General features: G+C 43.6%; 2 protein-coding genes across 2 annotated transcripts in view; both read left to right on the top strand.

Annotated features, from left to right (window-relative positions):
- Positions 1–2,334: 2,334 nt before the first annotated feature.
- Positions 2,335–3,738, top strand: LOC135933532 (nuclear factor 7, ovary-like). The gene has a single exon (XM_065471618.1). The coding sequence runs from the start codon at positions 2,335–2,337 to the stop codon at positions 3,736–3,738; it is 1,404 nt and encodes a 467-aa protein (XP_065327690.1).
- A 3,501-nt stretch (positions 3,739–7,239) lies between these two features.
- Positions 7,240–17,677, top strand: part of LOC134633578 (wings apart-like protein homolog) — a 33,894-nt gene continuing 23,456 nt past the window's right edge. The window contains exons 1-3 of the mRNA XM_063482438.1: positions 7,240–7,551; positions 8,224–8,687; positions 16,384–17,119. Of these exons, the coding sequence (XP_063338508.1) occupies positions 8,246–8,687; positions 16,384–17,119 (1,178 nt within the window). The 5' untranslated portion in view covers positions 7,240–7,551; positions 8,224–8,245. The remainder of the gene's footprint in view (positions 7,552–8,223; positions 8,688–16,383; positions 17,120–17,677) is intronic.

Below are 17,677 nucleotides of genomic sequence, written 5' to 3'. Positions count from 1 at the left end.
TTGTATGCAGACGATGATATATTATATGTCAGTTTCAACCCTTAGATGTTCGTTCTGTCGGCTGTTAGCAGACAGACTGTATTGCACAGAATCCTCTATTTTAATCTCTTTAAGAAAGTGAGTTGATTGGGTGGTAAGTCATTTGGCTGCACTCATCTTTCTCTTTGTCTGTCTGCTGAATGTCAAAGGCCTAATTGTTTTTAAAGAAGCCACTGCCAGTGCTGATGCCAGCTGCTGTGCCAGCTTATTCTTCAGAGCTGTGTGAAGCCTGAACTCTCCAGGTGTCACTGCAAAGCTCTGCCAGGTTCTCAACAACCAGCTCCTGCTCAGGGAGAGTTTGGCAACAGCGTGAAGATCTGAAATCTGTTTATTGTCAGAATATCAAACCCCCACCTCCTCCCGGTACAGTAACTTTTGGTCTGAAGGCTGGCAGGAAGGCTGAAGCTGGCACAGGGGCCACAGCATGCCACTCAGGGATTTCATCCAGGCTTAGTGCTCCTCAGTAACTGTTGGAAAGATTTTTCAGGGTGGCTGCCAACATGACCTGAGTGGCCCAGAGAAACAGACAGCCACAGCGGGGTGCATGTCAACAAGTACTGGGACATCCATCCATCTCTGATGTTGTCCCCCCGTCTCTCTTCAAAAACTAGTTTTTCACAAAGCATTCAAATGCAAAATTCTCATTTGGTGCTCAAAAATAATCATTCTGCATCTTAATCTGGGCCACATCCATGTTATGGACATTATAATTTGAATCTCTGGCCATATTTAATACAAACATCCACCATCAGAGGTGTACACATGGCAGAATATGAGGAGAAGCAGAACAGATCACATTCAGTGACACATAATGGAGGTACGACTTCAACCTCATGGAAAAATTTTGCTTCTTGAAAATTCTTGTTTGCTTTATGGTAATAAATCTATGGTGTAATGCAGTAACATGTAACATGTAGCCTGCTGGGTGTGTGTGAGACAGGTCTGACTTGGCGTTAGTTTAGAACATACCGGATAGCCCAGTTTTTTGCCTCCTCCACACCTTCTTCCTTTTGAAGTGAAGTTGAGTCAGCATACCTGCAAGCTTTGTGTTCAAGCTGAAACACTTTCCACTTTAACATCTGCCACGTGTCTCTGCACATGCAGCAACCACAGGGAAGCATCTTCAGCTCCCATAATTTTACTTTTTTCAAGCAAAACAAACCATGTCAGATATCAGAGCAGCAGAGCGTGTCTGCAGACAGCATGCTCTCTTCTTAGAAATGCCACTGTACTGTAATTTAGTGAAATGACACCAGGGGGTGCGCTGTGAGATGGACAAAATAAATATCTGGAACTGCTTTTGAGACAATGCTCCTCAAACTGTGTGCTGAGCCCCACTGACATGCAGCAGGTGAGGCAAAGACAGCCAGGCAGAAAAATAGGAAATCATTGTGAATTTAAGTTCAATAAAAGTGATTTTTGTGGCAAACTAACCAAAAAAGAGTTTGCTTACACTTATTGAGATGAAAACTTTACAGCTAAAACGTCTTGATGCATTCTCCACCATCCAGGTAAGTAGATCCCAAAAGGTTGATTCTGTTCATCTGGACGTAGCGCTACGTCCAGATGAACAGAATCAACCTTTGGAGATTTACAGCTGAAACAAACATATTTAAAGCCTGAATAGTTTCTTTCTGCAGGTTCACCTGGATACTGGAGTTAAGTGCGTGGTCTCTTTGACTGACAGGTGTTCTGATACAGCTTGGACCTCTCCAATGTGCTTGTGCCCCTTGGAGCATTTCTTTAAAGGAATTCTGTGGCGTACAGAAGCTTCCAGTTTTAGAGAGTACACTTTTCTTATTTATTACTCTGTTACTTTGCACTGATTAGCAGATATCTGTGTTTATGGAGGAAGCTGAACTTATCAGTCCACTCTCTCATCCAGGAGATGCTGTAGATCTAACAGATCTACAGCATGCTCACACATGCCGCTGGTGTCTGTGCATGACTGAAAGCTAAGAGCATGTGGAAGATGCAAGCACCTGCAGTTTCCAGAGAGCGGTGTGAGAGAAGTCTCTGGAGTGTTACAGCTATTTGACAGAGCTCCACCCACTCTGGCTCACCTGACAAACACGACTATCAGGAAACACGACTTCTTGACAGTAAAGGGAAGGAAAGCGTCACCTTTACACTGACGCGCTGAGCAGCAGCAAGAATACTGGGAGCACTGGGATTTTACAAATTGAAAAAGAACGCTTGAAGGAAAGATTTTGCCGAAGACTTGTTGGGAAGGTTTTGGCACTGCCTCCTCCCTGTTGTCCGTCCCTGCCAGGTGTCTTTGTCGCTGAGGGGAAAATGGCTTTCCGTTCAGAGGAGGATTTATGCTGCCCTGCCTGTCATGACATTTTTAAAGATCCCGTCCTCCTCTTGTGTAGCCACAGTTTCTGTAAAGCCTGTCTGCAGAGCTGGTGGAAAGAGAAGCAAATCAAAGAGTGCCTGGTTTGTCGGACAGTGTGCGAGTGGAGTGATCCACCTTGTAACCGGGCACTGAAGAACCTCTGTGAGGGATTTTTGCAGAGTCAGAGAGCTTCATCGGGGCCTGACAGTCTCTGCAGTTTGCACTCTGAAAAGCTCAAACTCTTCTGTCTGGACCATGAGCAGCCCGTGTGTATCATCTGTCGGGATGCAAAAATCCACGCCGACCATCAGTTCAGACCCATTGATGAAGTTGCACAGGAACACAGAGAGGAGCTTCACACGTTCCTGAACCCTCTGCAGCACAAGCTGAAGCTTTTTAATGAAGTTAAAGTGAACTTACATCAAACAGCGGAGCACATTAAAGTGCAGGCTCTGCAGATAGAAAGGAGGCTTAAGGAGCAGTTTAAGAAGCTTCACCAGTTCCTAGAGGAGGAAGAGGAGGAACGGATGTTAGCTCTGCGGGAGGAAGAGGCGCAGAAGAGCCAAGTGATGAAGGAGAAGATGGAGGCTCTGTGCAGGGAGATGGCGGCTCTTTCAGACACAGTCAGAGCCACAGAGGAGCACCTCAGAGCTGGAGATCCATCCTTCCTGAGGACCTACAAGGCTGTGGTGGAAAGAGTCCAGCAGCACCCCCAGCTGGATGATCCACAGCTGGGCTCAGGAGCATTGATAGATGTGGCCAAACACCTGGGCAACCTGACCTTCAACATCTGGAATAAGATGACAGACATGGTCTCCTACAGTCCTGTGATTCTGGATCCAAATTCAGCCAATCCAGAGCTCATTCTGTCTGAAGATCTGACTGGCGTGAGGCACGGAAAGAGAAGGCTCCTTCCAGAAAACCCAGAGAGGTTTGAATTCTGGGATTCTGTCCTGGGCTCTGAGGGCTTTAACTCGGGAACTCACAGCTGGGACGTGGAGGTTGGAGACAACAAGGACTGGGAGGTTGGGGTGATAGCAGAGTCTATGTGCAGGAGAGAATTTGTGGGCTCCACAGTGTGGAGCGTAGAATGCAGCCATGCCGGATACAGAGCGTACTCCCCAACCAACAAATACATCGCTCTCTCCATCACAGAGAAGGTCAAGAAGGTCAGAGTTCATCTGGACTGGGACGAAGGGAAGCTGTCTTTTTTGGAGCCTGATACAAACACACACATGCACACTTTCACACACACATTCACTGAAAAACTGTGCCCCTATCTTTGCACCAGGAACCCACAGCTTCTGAAAATAGTGCCTGTAAAAGTGTGTGTGAGAAAGCTGACAGATCAGGAGGAGTGAAGTTACGGCTAGCTGGGCTTTTACCATGTAAGAGCACAGCTTTAGATCACAGATTAGAAACAGGACAGATCGAGGCACAGTCACGATTACACAAATCTGGCATCCTTCGTCAACGTGCTCATAGCCCGAAATGGTTTCATAAAGCCTTGTCAGGGCGCATTGTTACTGTGTAAATACTGCTGCATTTCAGTTTGCACATGCTGGCAAGCTGAAATGCAAATATACACTGTGCTACCTTAGTTGACTTATCGTAGTTTGCTACCAGGAGTGTTTCCAGGATTGTTCAGTGACCAAAACTGGAGCAGAAAACAGACTCGTGCAGATGATAAGAAGTGTAGTCAATAACTGTTTTACAATGACTCTTTACCTAAGCAAAAGTAATAGTAGTACAAAAGTTTAAGCAGCAGATGATTTTACCAACGTCTATACGACTGTGAAGCTTTATCCCCCACAACACAGCACAATAATTTAATAGATTTATATTTTAAAATGTGAAAAATAAGAATTAGCTTAAGCTTTAAGTGTAGAATATAATGGTTGTAAGTAGAATGAAATAGTAAATAGTATTTAAATAAGTTTCCCGTCACACAGGCCTAAAGTCAGTGAGCCCCTGGGTTGTCCATGAGTGGCTCACAAACTTTGCTAGCACGAAACTGTTTTTAAAGAAGTGCATGGAGCTGCACCAGGATCTCCTCTAAATTGTTTGATCATAGCAGGTTGCCGCAGTAACCAGTAGTTTCCATAGAGAAGGCCAAATGTTCTGCAGGCATTTGCCAACTCTCACACTTTTACTAACGTTTTACTAAAGCTCGGAGAGTAAGTGTGAAGTTTTTGTGTCCTTAATGCAAACTCTAGTTAACAGCAGCAGGCTGCCAGCGACCGCAGCAATAACACAGAGAGTTCTGTTGCAGAACTGTCTGCTACCAATTTCACCTGGTGACAGCCAGAAGGCTCTAGCAACCAGGTGAAATTGGTACAGGTGAAAACATTAGAAAATAAGGAAAACTAAAACAAGAATCATACAAAGGTATTAATTAAGGAACGTTTCTTCACTTTGAGAGATTGTAATTGCTTAACAAGTGTGAATGTGTGTGTGAATGGGTGAATGACTAGTGTAAAGCGCTTTGGGGTCCTTAGGGACTAGGTAAAGCGCTATACAAATACAGGCCATTTACCATTTACCATCACTCTCCAAATGGTCGGAGAATACAGATTTTTCCCTAGCAACCAGAGGTTGCTAGCGGGTCTCTAGGCCTGTGTGATTGAGGCCTAAAAGTACTGAGTTAAATTCCACGCTACTATTCAGTGGTGTTGTACACTGTAAGATTAACAGTAGCCCAGTAGCATGGGTGTGGGTGGTATGGGCACAAATTATATTTCCAGGTGAGCCGGTGACACCCTCTGTGGAAACACTCCTGACGCAACACAGCACCAAGTGCGACAGCCTTCAAAAGGAGCTGAAACCTTTCAACAATAACCGTATACTGATGATGGCCCTGATATTCTCCAAGGAAGTTCCAGTAACTTGAAGAGGTTAAAGCAGAAGCAGCACTCGTAGTTTAAAGTATTGATGAAACGAGTAAGTAAAGGATTTGTTTAGTGCACTTCCAGTGTCGCTGGAACTTTATACTCTTCAGACTTTGTGCTCCATGCACCAACAGGTGAAGTTGTGACGCAAACATCTAGTGAACTTCATTAATTTTGGAAAAACAAAAAGAGAGCACACAAAAGGCTTCTCCGTGCATATTCTGTGACAACTACACAGTTGGACTGAAAATCCTATATTCCCATGTTTTGGGTCACCACAGAGGAAATGCTCATTACAAATCAATGCAAGGTTGTTTGAAGTGATTATTTTTAATCTTTGATAAAGCATCCTATCATGATGGGAGGGGTCTCTTCCAGGATGACAATACAGTTCATAAAGAGCTCAGTGATCATATGCTGTGACCTTGATCGTCAAAGCACCAAATGGGGGACCAGAAACAGCGAATCTTCTTAAGACCCTTTTATTTGTCATCGTTCTGTCTGTTCCTCAAAAAGACACTCATCACCATCATGATTATGGATTTTGACACAATTATATGAAGTATAACTACCATCTAGTGTTCAGTTTTTTCATCATCTTAATGTTTCTTTTTATGCTACCATTAATCTTATGTAATCTTTTTGATTTTCAGGGCATATCACATAATCAAAGTAGCACTCAACAGTCCAGAATACAAAAACAAAGATGCTGCTTCATGTTCTGAGATGTTATTCTTTCTATTGTGTTTGGTGGATTTAAGAGAGAAGAGAAGAGTGTGTTATATTTTATCGATAAGGGGAAGCTCATCTTTGAAACAGTGGACAAATTGTCACACAGTGTAGCTTTTCCATTTTGAGACAGGACATTACCCCCTCCACCCAGCACAGGTGTGACAGTGGCATTGTTTTCCTCCAGCTAACGAGTTTCAAGCCTCTAACAAGTAACGCGGAGACTGCCGTGGCCTCAGTCTGGTTGATCGATACCGCTCTCTCATGTGGGATTGCACCACGGGACACAGCAGAGGATATTGAATATTTCCATCCAGAACTGGGTCAGTTTGGGTTACAGCTGTTGCATGAAACACACAACAGAGGAACTATTTGTGCTGCACAACAAATGATTTTGACTTTAAATGTAATCTTGCCAAATGTTGTACCTTAAATGAACAATGAAAATATTTATAAGGCCTGTATAAATCATAGTAGGGATCTGTTTACAGAAGGCAACAATGAACACTGCTGGTTGTTTGATGCTGGTTTGTGTATTATTTATATGAACGGGTAAACAAGGTGCACTAATGAACTTGAGTATTTTTGCATTGATTCTGTTGCTTTTTATTTAAAAGCTGATGAACAGCCTGGTGAACAGTGGACGATTGCTTTGTCAATCACTCTGGTTTTTCTTTTTTAAACTGTGACTACCAAGTAAATAAAAAGTAGAGTAGTTTTGCATTTTCAGTGAATTATTAACAATAAGTTACTAACAATACGTTAGTAATTCACTAGATTGGTTTAAATTATTAACTTGGTGATTCTTGAACTCGTTTGGATTTTTTTTACTTTGCAGACTTTAAAAGCCTCTACAATTATTTGTGTCGCATTTAGTGTCTACAAGAGGGAATTTTGCGAGTTTACCTGAACGCAGCATTTGAAACGATAAGATTAATGAAGCCACTTGTGTGAAGTTTGAAACGTGACGTAAAGCAGTTCCGCTTAATGTAGAAAATGTAAAATTGAACAAAAAACTTCGCTTTTACAGAAACTTAGCAAAATAATAAATCCGCGTCACAGTGAATAATATGTAGACGAATAGTTCACCATTAAATCCACATTTTCGAATTGCTCCGTCTTTACAAAAGCGTTCAGATCAGTTACTTTTAAAGGAAATTACGTTCACATGCACCAATTTTACGCTTTTACTTTGAAATGTCGGCCGCATGACTTCCGGTTACAGTGTTTTCGCGGCTAGCTTGACACCGCGGGGGAGTCCAATGGAAGCCTTCGTCGCTGCCCGGAGGAGACAATCGAGTGAGATTTAACTCGAAAGCGGAGCTGATTTCATTAGATGGGTCTTTAAACCGCGCCTTTTCTCAACAGCCTTGATCTGTGGTTTGTCACATTCGGTTTCAAACTCACCGATCGGCCTCTAACGGCGTCCGCTCGGCCTTGTTTATACTGTGCAGGGCTGCTTGAATCGGGGAAGCAGGCCCGGCTCTCCTGTGCCCGTTTAACGGCCGTCCTGCGGCTGGAGCGTGTTTTGTGCGGATCGGCCCTTTAGCTCACCAAGTAAGTGAAAATACCAGAAAACAGACAGCGCCAGTTTTAATGCAGGATATTCTCGGAGTTTTTCTTTTGGAGTTTCGACGTAACGCCATGTCAGTTTTTAGTTATTGTTAGCCATTAGCCTCGAGCTAACTCCGCTCTCTGTGTTGAGCTTACTGCTTATGCTAACGGCTGACACTCGACTTGCTTGAATACCAACTTCAGGGATCTAGAAGAGCTCTCACCACGCATTTAAATGGATACCCAGTCTGTTCTGCGTGATATCCACTTGTAAAATTTGTTATGTTTTCATTAATTTTTATGCTAGCGACCAACCTGTGCAGAAAGCTGCAAATGAGCACGGTTAGCATGGTGCTAAGCTAATGGTAGCCTTGTTTTGTATAACCAGCTGGCTGAGAAGTACTCCGGCTGTTAGCTGGCACTTCTGCCCTGTATTAACCTAAGAATAAACGACTTTCTTTTTCAAAAAATATGTTTTTTGTGAATTGTCAGTTTGCCTGTAAATAAAATTAAAAAAGCAGAGCTGCATTTTACAGATGTTGATTGATTCTGTGTGTATTTCTCTTGGCGGCTCCGGATCAAGTTGTAAACCAGAAATTATATTTAGAGAATCACATACATGTTTGTCTCGCCTAAGATGCCCTCTCTTTCTACTCCTTGGTCCTCCTCTTTCAGAGAATATGACCCAGATGCAACAATGACATCTAGATTTGGTAAAACCTACAGCCGCAAGGGTGGTGAGGGCACGTCCAAGTTTGACGAAGTTCTCTCCACCAAGAGAGGCACCCTGAGCACCAAATGGGGTGACACCACCTACAAGGCCAAGGTGGGCTCGAAGCGTGCTGGTGCTCCCAAGAATGACTCAGTCCTGGAGGTGTATAAGAGGCCCCGTCCATGCGGGGACGGTTTGGATGACCCGTTTGGGTTTGACAGTGACGAGGAATCCAAGCCCGTGTCGTCCCGGAGCGGGAGCAAGTCGTCTCCCGCCAAGCCAGCCTCAGCAGAGCCGCCCCAGGCAGAACGACCTGGGGTGTCCCCGGATACAGGGAGCAGGTCCAGCTTCCAGGGAGCATCTAAGACCCAGCCGAGGGCGATGGACGACACCCTTCGGTTCTTCAACAGCAGCAGTGCCAGCACAGGTAATACACAGTTTGTTAAGATTTTCCTGAAAGTTAAATCTGCTGTGTGTCAGTGTAACGCCAGAGAGGTGACATTCACAGCGGTGCTAGTTTAAATGAGCCAGCTAGTAAGCTCAGGACACGGGTGTCTTGCATCGCGTGTCAAGCACATCAGGGTGAAGTCATTTAAACTTGGAAGAAAAGTCTATTAATGTTCGTTATTTTCTTCCAGCTGCTTCCCTTTCAGTTGGCAGTGATATCATTTCAGACACAGAGAAATCAGTTTCCCCGTTTGTACCCCCTCTCAGCCGTTCCCTGTCAGCTTGATTCGCTTTCAGCTTTCTGTGACTGCTTCTGGCCGCCTGCCAGAGATGCGAGCTCGCTCCTCACAGCGAGCTTTGCCCCAGCGAGCACCTCAGATGGCTCAGAGGGCTGTTTTCACACTGATGGTACACTGAGCCACACTGACGCGAAGCTAACATGACACTAAAGTTAATACACATGTTTATGGCAGGGTTTATCTGCATACAAAGGCTGCAGATGTTGACTCGATAAATATGAAAATGTCATTGATAAAATGGTTCTTTTTTGTAAAATAAGGGGCTGACGACTGCTTCTTTCAGAGTGGTATTCTTGTACAGTTAAACAAATCAATAGCACGTGGCTGTGAATCAGAAAAAGTACATTTAAGCTTGTCAGCTTACAAAGGGCTGTAAAGATTGTGAGTAACAAGCACATTTTGCTGGCTTTATTACACCACAGGTACGCTGAATGTGCCACCGTTGTGTTTGAAGTGGTAAGATGAGGGGCATTGTGGTTTTTAAACAGACTCCAGCAAGGTTGGTTGCAGGCTGATTACTTTCCTGTTCTTGAAGGCAAATGTCTAACCCTCATCACTTTCCTCCTTTCAAACTCTAATAATGTCTTATGGGACCTACATAACATTAGTGTGGTTGTATTTAACAAGGATTTAATATGAGCAGAGGCACACACCTCTCTCAGGTCTCCTTCAGCTAAGATGTCACTGAAACACCTCATCCAGGAGGCATCCTGTCCGATTCCCGAACTGCTTTATCAGCCTCATGGAAGAGCAGCAGCTCTACTCTGAGCTCTTCACCCTCTGGAGTAGAATTATGGTTCAGTGGGGTTAGCGTCTTCGCAGTCCACTGGCGGTCTGTGGATGGTCCGTCTACCTGCAGAGAAAGTTGTTGTCGATTGAGGTTGTTCTACACAGGTCTGTAAGCTACACTTGCTTGTGTTGCCGTTGGTCCATCAGTCAGCTGTGAAGAAGAGGAAAGTTATAACATGCAACGAGCTGAGGTGAAGAAGAGTGTTAAAAACAATGAAAAGCGTCCACTGCAACCACCATCTGCTTTTCAGGCTGCATTTTTGATCTTCAAAGTTTTTCCCACGGACTCTGCCGTTTCTGCCGTCGCTCTGTTCCCTGTTTTGGCCCATATGTCAACCAATCAGCGGGTTGCTAGATGCATACATACTCCTTATCCAGCGATGTGCAGTGAGAACTACACAGGAGCGAGTGCGATAGTTAAAAATGTCTCTCCGCTCAGTATACAAATGGAAACGTGTACGCAGACAGACACATTTGTGGAACCATAAATTACATTTAAGAGTGCGCTGAAGTGAGGTTTTGCCTCATATACCCACAGATATTCGCCGCCAGCATACAACTCATAGCTGGACTCGAGTTACAGAAACATTTCTAGAAATTGCAGGAAGTTCTGTGATTTGTTTTCCCGCTCTTCCCCGAATGCTCTCCTTTTTTATGTCCATGTCGTCTGATCCTCAGCAGCATTGGGAGACTCCCAGATGATTACCTTCTTCAACGCAAATACAAAACAATCTGACCACATGCAGGACTAGTTTACATATGTGTACATGCAAACCTGAATAATTACTGGTCATTTAAACACGATATATTAAGTTTGGTTTCACCAAACAAATTTTTCTTTTACAAAAAGCTTTCTGTGGAAACAACTGTCTAAAACTTCATATAACATCCATCTCGCTCACTTATTAAACCTAATACGAGTGCACGAATGGCCCGATACACACAGATCACCTCACATGTCCTCGTGGTGCACAGATGCACAAATGTAGGCTTTCCTTACGTCCCAGTGTGAAACTGGGACCTCTGCAGGAGCCTATAAAGCAGGGATAGGCAACTCCAGGCCTCGAGTGCTGGTGTCCTGCAGGTTTTAGATGTGTCCTTGATCAAACACAGCTGATTTAAATGGCTAAATGACCTCCTCAACATGTCTTGAAGTTCTCCAGAGGCCTGGTAATGAACTAATCATTTGATTCAGGTGTGTTGACCCAAAGTGAGATCCAAAACCTGCAGGACACCGGCTCTCAAGGCCTGGAGTTGCCTACCCCGGCTGTAAAGGTTAAAACATTATTTAAATAAGCTGCTGCTACGTGCTGGTTGTTCTTCTGCTGGGTCAGTGCACAGCTCGAGATAGAGGGAGTGTAATGGTTGTACATTACTGTGGATCGTGCTCCACAGTAAGTATATGCAGCTAATCTCTGTACCTTTTGAATATAGATGTAATCCAGGTAATGGAAATAGCACTTTGATGCTAATCTTACTATTCTGTAATAACAGCAGGCTTACATTATTGTTAGCTTAATGGCTAATCCTGAACATTTCAGGATGCAGCAGCTTATTTAAACCATATATTAACTGTCACAGGCTAATGAGTAGTTTCTGTAATTGTTAACTGTGTTTCTAGTTGAGGGTCACAGGCTGTTCTGTTTATTTAGAAGGACTGCCCGCTTTCTTTGAACAAACAAAGAAAACCAATAAAGCAGCAGCTTACATTTGTGGATCTGTGCAAAGCTGGCAGCATGAAATTTGTGTCCAAACCCCACGAGAGCATGTGACGTGATCTGTGCGTGTCAGGCGATTCGTCCACACGCATTGAAGCTTTAGTGAGTGAGTGACTGGGATGCTACGTTTAGTTTTAGACATTTGCGTTCAAAGAAAGGTCTTAGAAAGAGAAAATAATCTGATTAGTGAAGCTGAACTTCAGAAATTGTGTTTAAGTGATCAGTATTTATTCAGGTTTGCATTGAGGCACGTTAAAGCGGTTCTACGCGCAGTTAAATTGCATCGTAAGCCGCAGACATTTACGAGTCCTCAAACGTTGCACACACATCACTACACATATTTGTAAATCTTTGCTTACGCTTGTGGATCATACCGTAGCATTAGCGAACCTTTTGAGTCAAATTTCTCCCCATAGTGTTCACACTTAATGATAAGGAAGTGCTTTCTGCGATGTGGTGATGTGACAGGTAACGATAGAAACCATCAAAAACTCGCACCTTCTGATGTGAACAGAGGAGAATACAGTTCAGAATTCAATTTGCAGGAGAAAATGTTTTAGCGGAATCACTCAGCTGACCTCGATTCTTCTGTTGCCACAGACGATCAGAAATTGGGCTTCTTGTGTCAACATTTACAGAGAGTCAGAGTCGGGGGAAGAAGGTGGTGGTGTTGGTGCAGTTGTGCTTTTTTGAAAGGGCGCTCTGAAGCTGAAGGGGTAAACTGAGCAATTCGCCAGCAGGTGGTTAATAATCAGCTGAACAAATGCAAACTACTGTACTGTACTACTGCAGTGTGAGGGTGAGTCAGAGTGAAGTCTTTCTTTTTTTTAAAGATGCAGCTTGATTTTGAACTTTAATGAGAAAATTTGCTTAGTTTGTCATATTTAGTGTTCTGAGACGCTACACCCCGTACACACGTTCGTTTAGGAGCGGTGCTGCGTCATCGTTTAAAACCGTTGGGAGGAAAAAAATTTTTATCTGCCACACAATTTTTTTTTTTTCTTAAGGACTTGTCCTGCTGGGAAAGTTCAGATACTATGAATCTAAGAAGAAGAGACTCTTAATGATTACATCCACTCTTATCTGCCCGTCACAGACGTGTTGTGCTCTCCGAGTTTAGAGTCACTTTCTGTGACGTTGCTGTAGAAAGAATCCAACTTACTGGAGCTCACAAAGTTGCTGCATTTGAAGGCATTTTAATAAAATGAAGACAAGTTATTGCCAAAGACGAGAGCCTAAACCAAACACTAAACTCTGTCCTAAACTTATGCTGATAAAAAAAGGGAAACTAATGAAGTCGACTGGTGATAAACCAAGTCTTTGTTGATGGGGAAAATGGCTGGCTCCACAGTTAATGAACACGGGTTATTAAACGATATTGAGGGTAACGGAGAGCTCTGCAGCAAAAACAAATGCCATAGAGTAGGAATCTTCTTCCTTTAGTGAAGGAATCTTTAAACTTTTAGTTCAAGACAAACATTCAGAGGCTCGTGCAGGTGGGAGCCCAGAGTCCTTCTGACTGGTTCTTACCTGGTTAAAGATTAAACACAGCGTACCTCTGTGCTGCTTAATTTTTGTTTTTAATGCACACAGCTCTGCAAACCCTTTAGACAGTCGCACACCCACACAGGCTGGAACACATACTGACATCAAGCCCCATCTGCCTCGCAAAGCCAAAGTACGCAAACTGCCAGCTTTGCACCTTCCCGAGGTGTCACCTCTCCAGACTCTTATTTTTATCTGCCTGGCTTTAAAGGAATGCAAGGCGATCAGCTTCCATCATCAAACGGCTTCAGAGCAACATTTTGAGTTTCTCATAGGCTACAGAACACACACTGTGTGTGTGTGTGTACAGGCTGCTCCTCGCTCTGCCATCTGCCGAAGAACTGAAAGTGTGTGTTAATCACTAGAACATTTTGCAACAGCGTCAGCAGTAAAAACAGCACATGACTGGAAAAACAAACCCTTGGTTTCCAAAAACGCCAAACTCAGAGCTTATCTGGGATCCTTTAATTGAGACGTGACATTTTACACGTTCAAAAGAAGGGGATTGGAGTGCGCTCAGAAAGGCCTGCTTCCAACACTGCTTGTGGTTGGCCGTCATGAAGGTGATCGTCTCATGTCCGATAAAAAGTTAATTTACGTGTTAGGTTAATTTAGTCAGAATAACTTGAGTGTTTTTCGTAGAACTGGCAGACACTAATAGCTAACCTGTGTCTGTACCTGAGTTGTAGCCACGGAAACCCTCAGAGCTGCACAGCGTCGTTCACGTGGAATTGTTTTGATAAAGTTAGAAGAAATCGTTGGAGCGCTGAGAAGAAGAGACTAAATGACTCATCTGCAGCTCTCGGTTCACGTCACGCTTCGAAAGGACAGTAAAATAGTTGAAGTAATGGAGGAATCATAGCACTTTATACATTTTACACTCAGTTGATATCAGCATAAACACTTTGGGGAAAAAACTAACAAACGGCATTTAGATCTTAACCAGAAAAAGACCTGTGTCCACAGACATACATGATTTTAGCTCGGTGTCGTTTAGTGTGTGGCCTTTAAGGACCTTTAGTAGTCCTCTGGGGGCCTCGCTTGTTCTCTGTGTGTTTGATCTTCTCTCTTTATTTTTAATTTGTCAAATAAAGTCTGAATCATAAGCTGAAGTAGCTGAAATGGCCTCCTTTCCAGATTTGCTACCACTCAACCTTGAATCAAAAACCGCAGAAGCTGATATTATGTGATGCTACAGCGTGAAGCAATTTCCTGTTTGCTCAGAGGGGAAAGTGAAGCATTGTGAGTTATGTGCCACGGCAGAAGTGACACAAATAACCGGGGGTGCTAATAACCAAACAGCATGAATTGTCCTGGAAGTGGCTCCAGACCCATTTTGATTCTCTTGAAGAATTACAGCTGCTGGCGAATGACTGTTTGCTGTGAGACCTGGCTGCTGTTCCAGGTGTGTGTGTGTGTGTGTGTGTGTGTGTGTGTGTGTGTGTGACCTGCTTTTATTGCGTAACGGTGTTTTTTGAAATGGTGCAATCGTTGGGTGCATCATCATTGAGCCAAGGTGTCTGTGAAGTGCGGCGGTAAAATGTAAAGTGAATGTAGGGCATATAGAGTGTGTGTGTGGTGGGGGGGAGGCTTTCTTTTTTTTCAAAAGAAATAAAATGAGGGGGAATTATTTGGCAAGCAGATGTTTAAGCAGATCTAAGCTGCTTAAACAAGTTCTAGCATTCGGTTTTCAAGAACACATCATGCAGAACCACGCGGTGTCTCATTCCTTTGAGTCCTTTGAGTCAGAGAACATTGGAGCTGGAAGTTGGCAGAAAAACATGTTCTTGTCTAGGTTTTTTAAAAATTCTGTGTTTTCTGGTTTGTAGACAAACCACAAAAGGTTTCAAAAGCAAAGCCTCACCTTGAAACCCTTAAGTTGTAGTTTTGCATTCACAAAAAAATTTCAGTTTATTTTTACTGATTAAAATACTGCGCAAAAGTCTTGTTACTCATATTTTTTGGTGTAGAAAAATGGGAAATTGGTGCAGTGATTTATTAATTAATGGAACTGCAGTTCTTAGGCCTGATTTACACTTCTAACGACCTGACCTACGTAAGTGGTGGACATTGTTGTTGGTATTTATGCTGGTGTGTTATGTGTTAATTATATTGTGGTCTTGTCCTTTATATGCAGTGGCAGCTGACAGAAAGAAATAAAATGCTGTGATTTTGTTCCCTCCTGGGCCCCCCACTCTTTGAGTTTGTTTGTTTGTTTACTTAATTTTTATGGGCAAACATTTCTTTCTGTTAAAAGGAAGTTTTTCCTTCCCACTGTCGCCAAGTGATTGCTTAAAGGCTGTCATTTGATTGTTGGGGGTTTCTCTGTATTATTGTAGGGTCTTTACCTTAAAAGCACCTTGAGGCGGATATTGGTGTGGTTTGTGCAAGATAAATAAAATTGAAGTGAATTCCTTTGAGTCAGTTTTGATGGTTTCAGGAGTCTCCCTCCAGGAATTTGCTGGCATTTGTGATTCTTAGGATTTTTTTGTGTGTGTTTCTTGATATTGAGACGATGATTGTTGTTCTCTTACTGATTAAATCAAAAACTGGTGAAAGTGGCTGGAAATGCACAGGAAGAATCAGTAGTACTGAACAGGCCATTGATAGTAATAGTCACAAACTGCGGGGTAAATTTCCTTCAGTAGCATAAATTCCAGTTAAAATTCTAATGAACCTGAAAGTCAGTATTGGGTGTGGCCACCTTTAACCTTCAGCACAGCCTGAACTCTCTGAGGCAACTTTCCTATCGTAGTCTTCAGGAATAGTTTCAGTAACGTTGAGGTCGGGCTCTCTGTCATTGTACGTATGTTTTTGTATCCAGGTGTGCTTAAGGCATTGGCTGTGTGTTTGGGTTCATTGTCATGGTGAGAATGAAGCTGCTGCCAGAGTTATTATAGTTTTGTATTTTTTTTTAGTTAGTTGTTGTTGTTATTATGATTATTACTATTTTTCTGTTTTTAATTCACTTTCTGGCTTCAGACAATGTTCTGTATGAAGGTCTTTTCTTTTTTTTCCCCTCCAGGCATATAAAGACTGACATTTTATGTATATATTTATCTTCTTTTCATTATTTTTATAAGCACACAGATCTAGTTTTTATCTGTTATTTCAGTCAGCAAAGATGTTTTTTTTTGCCTGCATTTTCATTGTTGTTCTAGTTATTTGTGCAGCACCTTTTCCTCTTTCAAATATTAAAGTCTAGTCCATTTGATTTGATTTTAATACAAATTTGCTTGTGAAAACTGGAACTCGACCAGCATAAAGATGACCGATGCCTTCAGTGACTTTGATGCACTGATTCTGACTCTGTTTTCATTCTCAGGAAAGTCCAAGCAGAGCTCGCTGTCGTCGTCAGAGAACCAGCACAGCTACACGTGGTACCAAAACGTTTCTGAGAGCGACAAGAAGCCCCTGGCCCAGACCACCACCCTGAAGACGGGCTCAAAGGCAGAATCCACCTATGACTCGTGGGATGTTATAATGGGCCTCCGGCCACCTTCTCCCACACAGGAACCCCGCAACCCTGCCCCTACTCTGTCATGGGCTTCGGTGGGCGTCACGACGGCAGGTGGCTGTGACCCGGTGCAAACCCGGCACGAGAAAACCCCCTCTCCTCCACAGCTGCTCCTCAGCGACAGCGAGGACCTGCAGGGCAACCCTGACCTCACTGAGACGTCGGATTACTCCCAGATGTCGACCTCATCGTCACTTGAAAGGAACTCGAACTGTCGGACATACAGGAGGCCCAACAAACAGGGCAAAACCTCGGACTCCAGCAGCTTCGCAGCCACTGTTTTTGGCTCAGATCTTCCCAAATCCGCATCTGACAGCAATAACAAAACAGGTGGCAGAGGGAGCCGGGGCAGGACGAGGGACTACACAGTGTTGCACCCATCCTCCATATCTATGTGTAACGTCACCATCCAGGACCGAGTGGTGGAGGAGTTTGGGACTGATGCAGCACCCTCTTGTGGTAGCGGTAGCGCCGGTTCAGGCAGCACGACGCAGCTGGGAGAAGCCGGATGGCAGCGGAAGAAGCCGGAACAACAGAATACAAGGTTGGTTAACGGGGACCGGCGGACCCTGTGTGTCAGGGTGTTCCACAGTGTGGACAGTTTGATGTGTAACTGCCTACACCTGCTGATGTCCCACAAGAACTACAGGAAGTCTAAATTATCCCAGTTTTTACCATAGGTAGACTTATTTTTCATCTAACAGATCGACCTCATCCCTCAGACAAACAACTCGTGCTCTCTCTCTCTCTCTCTCTCTCTCTCTCTCTCTCTCTCTCTCTCTCTCTCTCTCTCTCTCTCTCTCTCTCTCTCTCTCTCTCTCTCTCTCTCTCTCTCTCTCTCTCTCTCTCTTTTTTTAAAAGTAACTGAGGTGTGCAACATCTGGTGATGGACACAAAGCTTAATGATCATTATCTTTAGTCCACATCCACAGCAGACCTGTAGAAAGTGATTCAGTAGGTCCATAAACAGAACTTGGATGCTGAACATGCCAGCACGAAACACCCAGAGTACTTCATTTGAAATTGCAGCCACTAAAAGCATGTTTTGAGTTGTAATATTTTATATCAAACTGCTTAATAAAATATTTGTAACAGACTTGGA

Source organism: Pelmatolapia mariae, linkage group LG8 (genome assembly GCF_036321145.2).
Source record: "Pelmatolapia mariae isolate MD_Pm_ZW linkage group LG8, Pm_UMD_F_2, whole genome shotgun sequence".
Taxonomy (NCBI): domain Eukaryota; kingdom Metazoa; phylum Chordata; class Actinopteri; order Cichliformes; family Cichlidae; genus Pelmatolapia; species Pelmatolapia mariae.
This window is presented reverse-complemented; position numbering and strand designations above follow the sequence as displayed.

What these genes read in the sequence shown, in the direction of transcription:
- LOC135933532 (XM_065471618.1), top strand. Translation starts at nt 2,335, where the DNA reads ATGGCTTTCCGTTCAGAGGAGGATTTATGCTGCCCTGCCTGTCATGAC.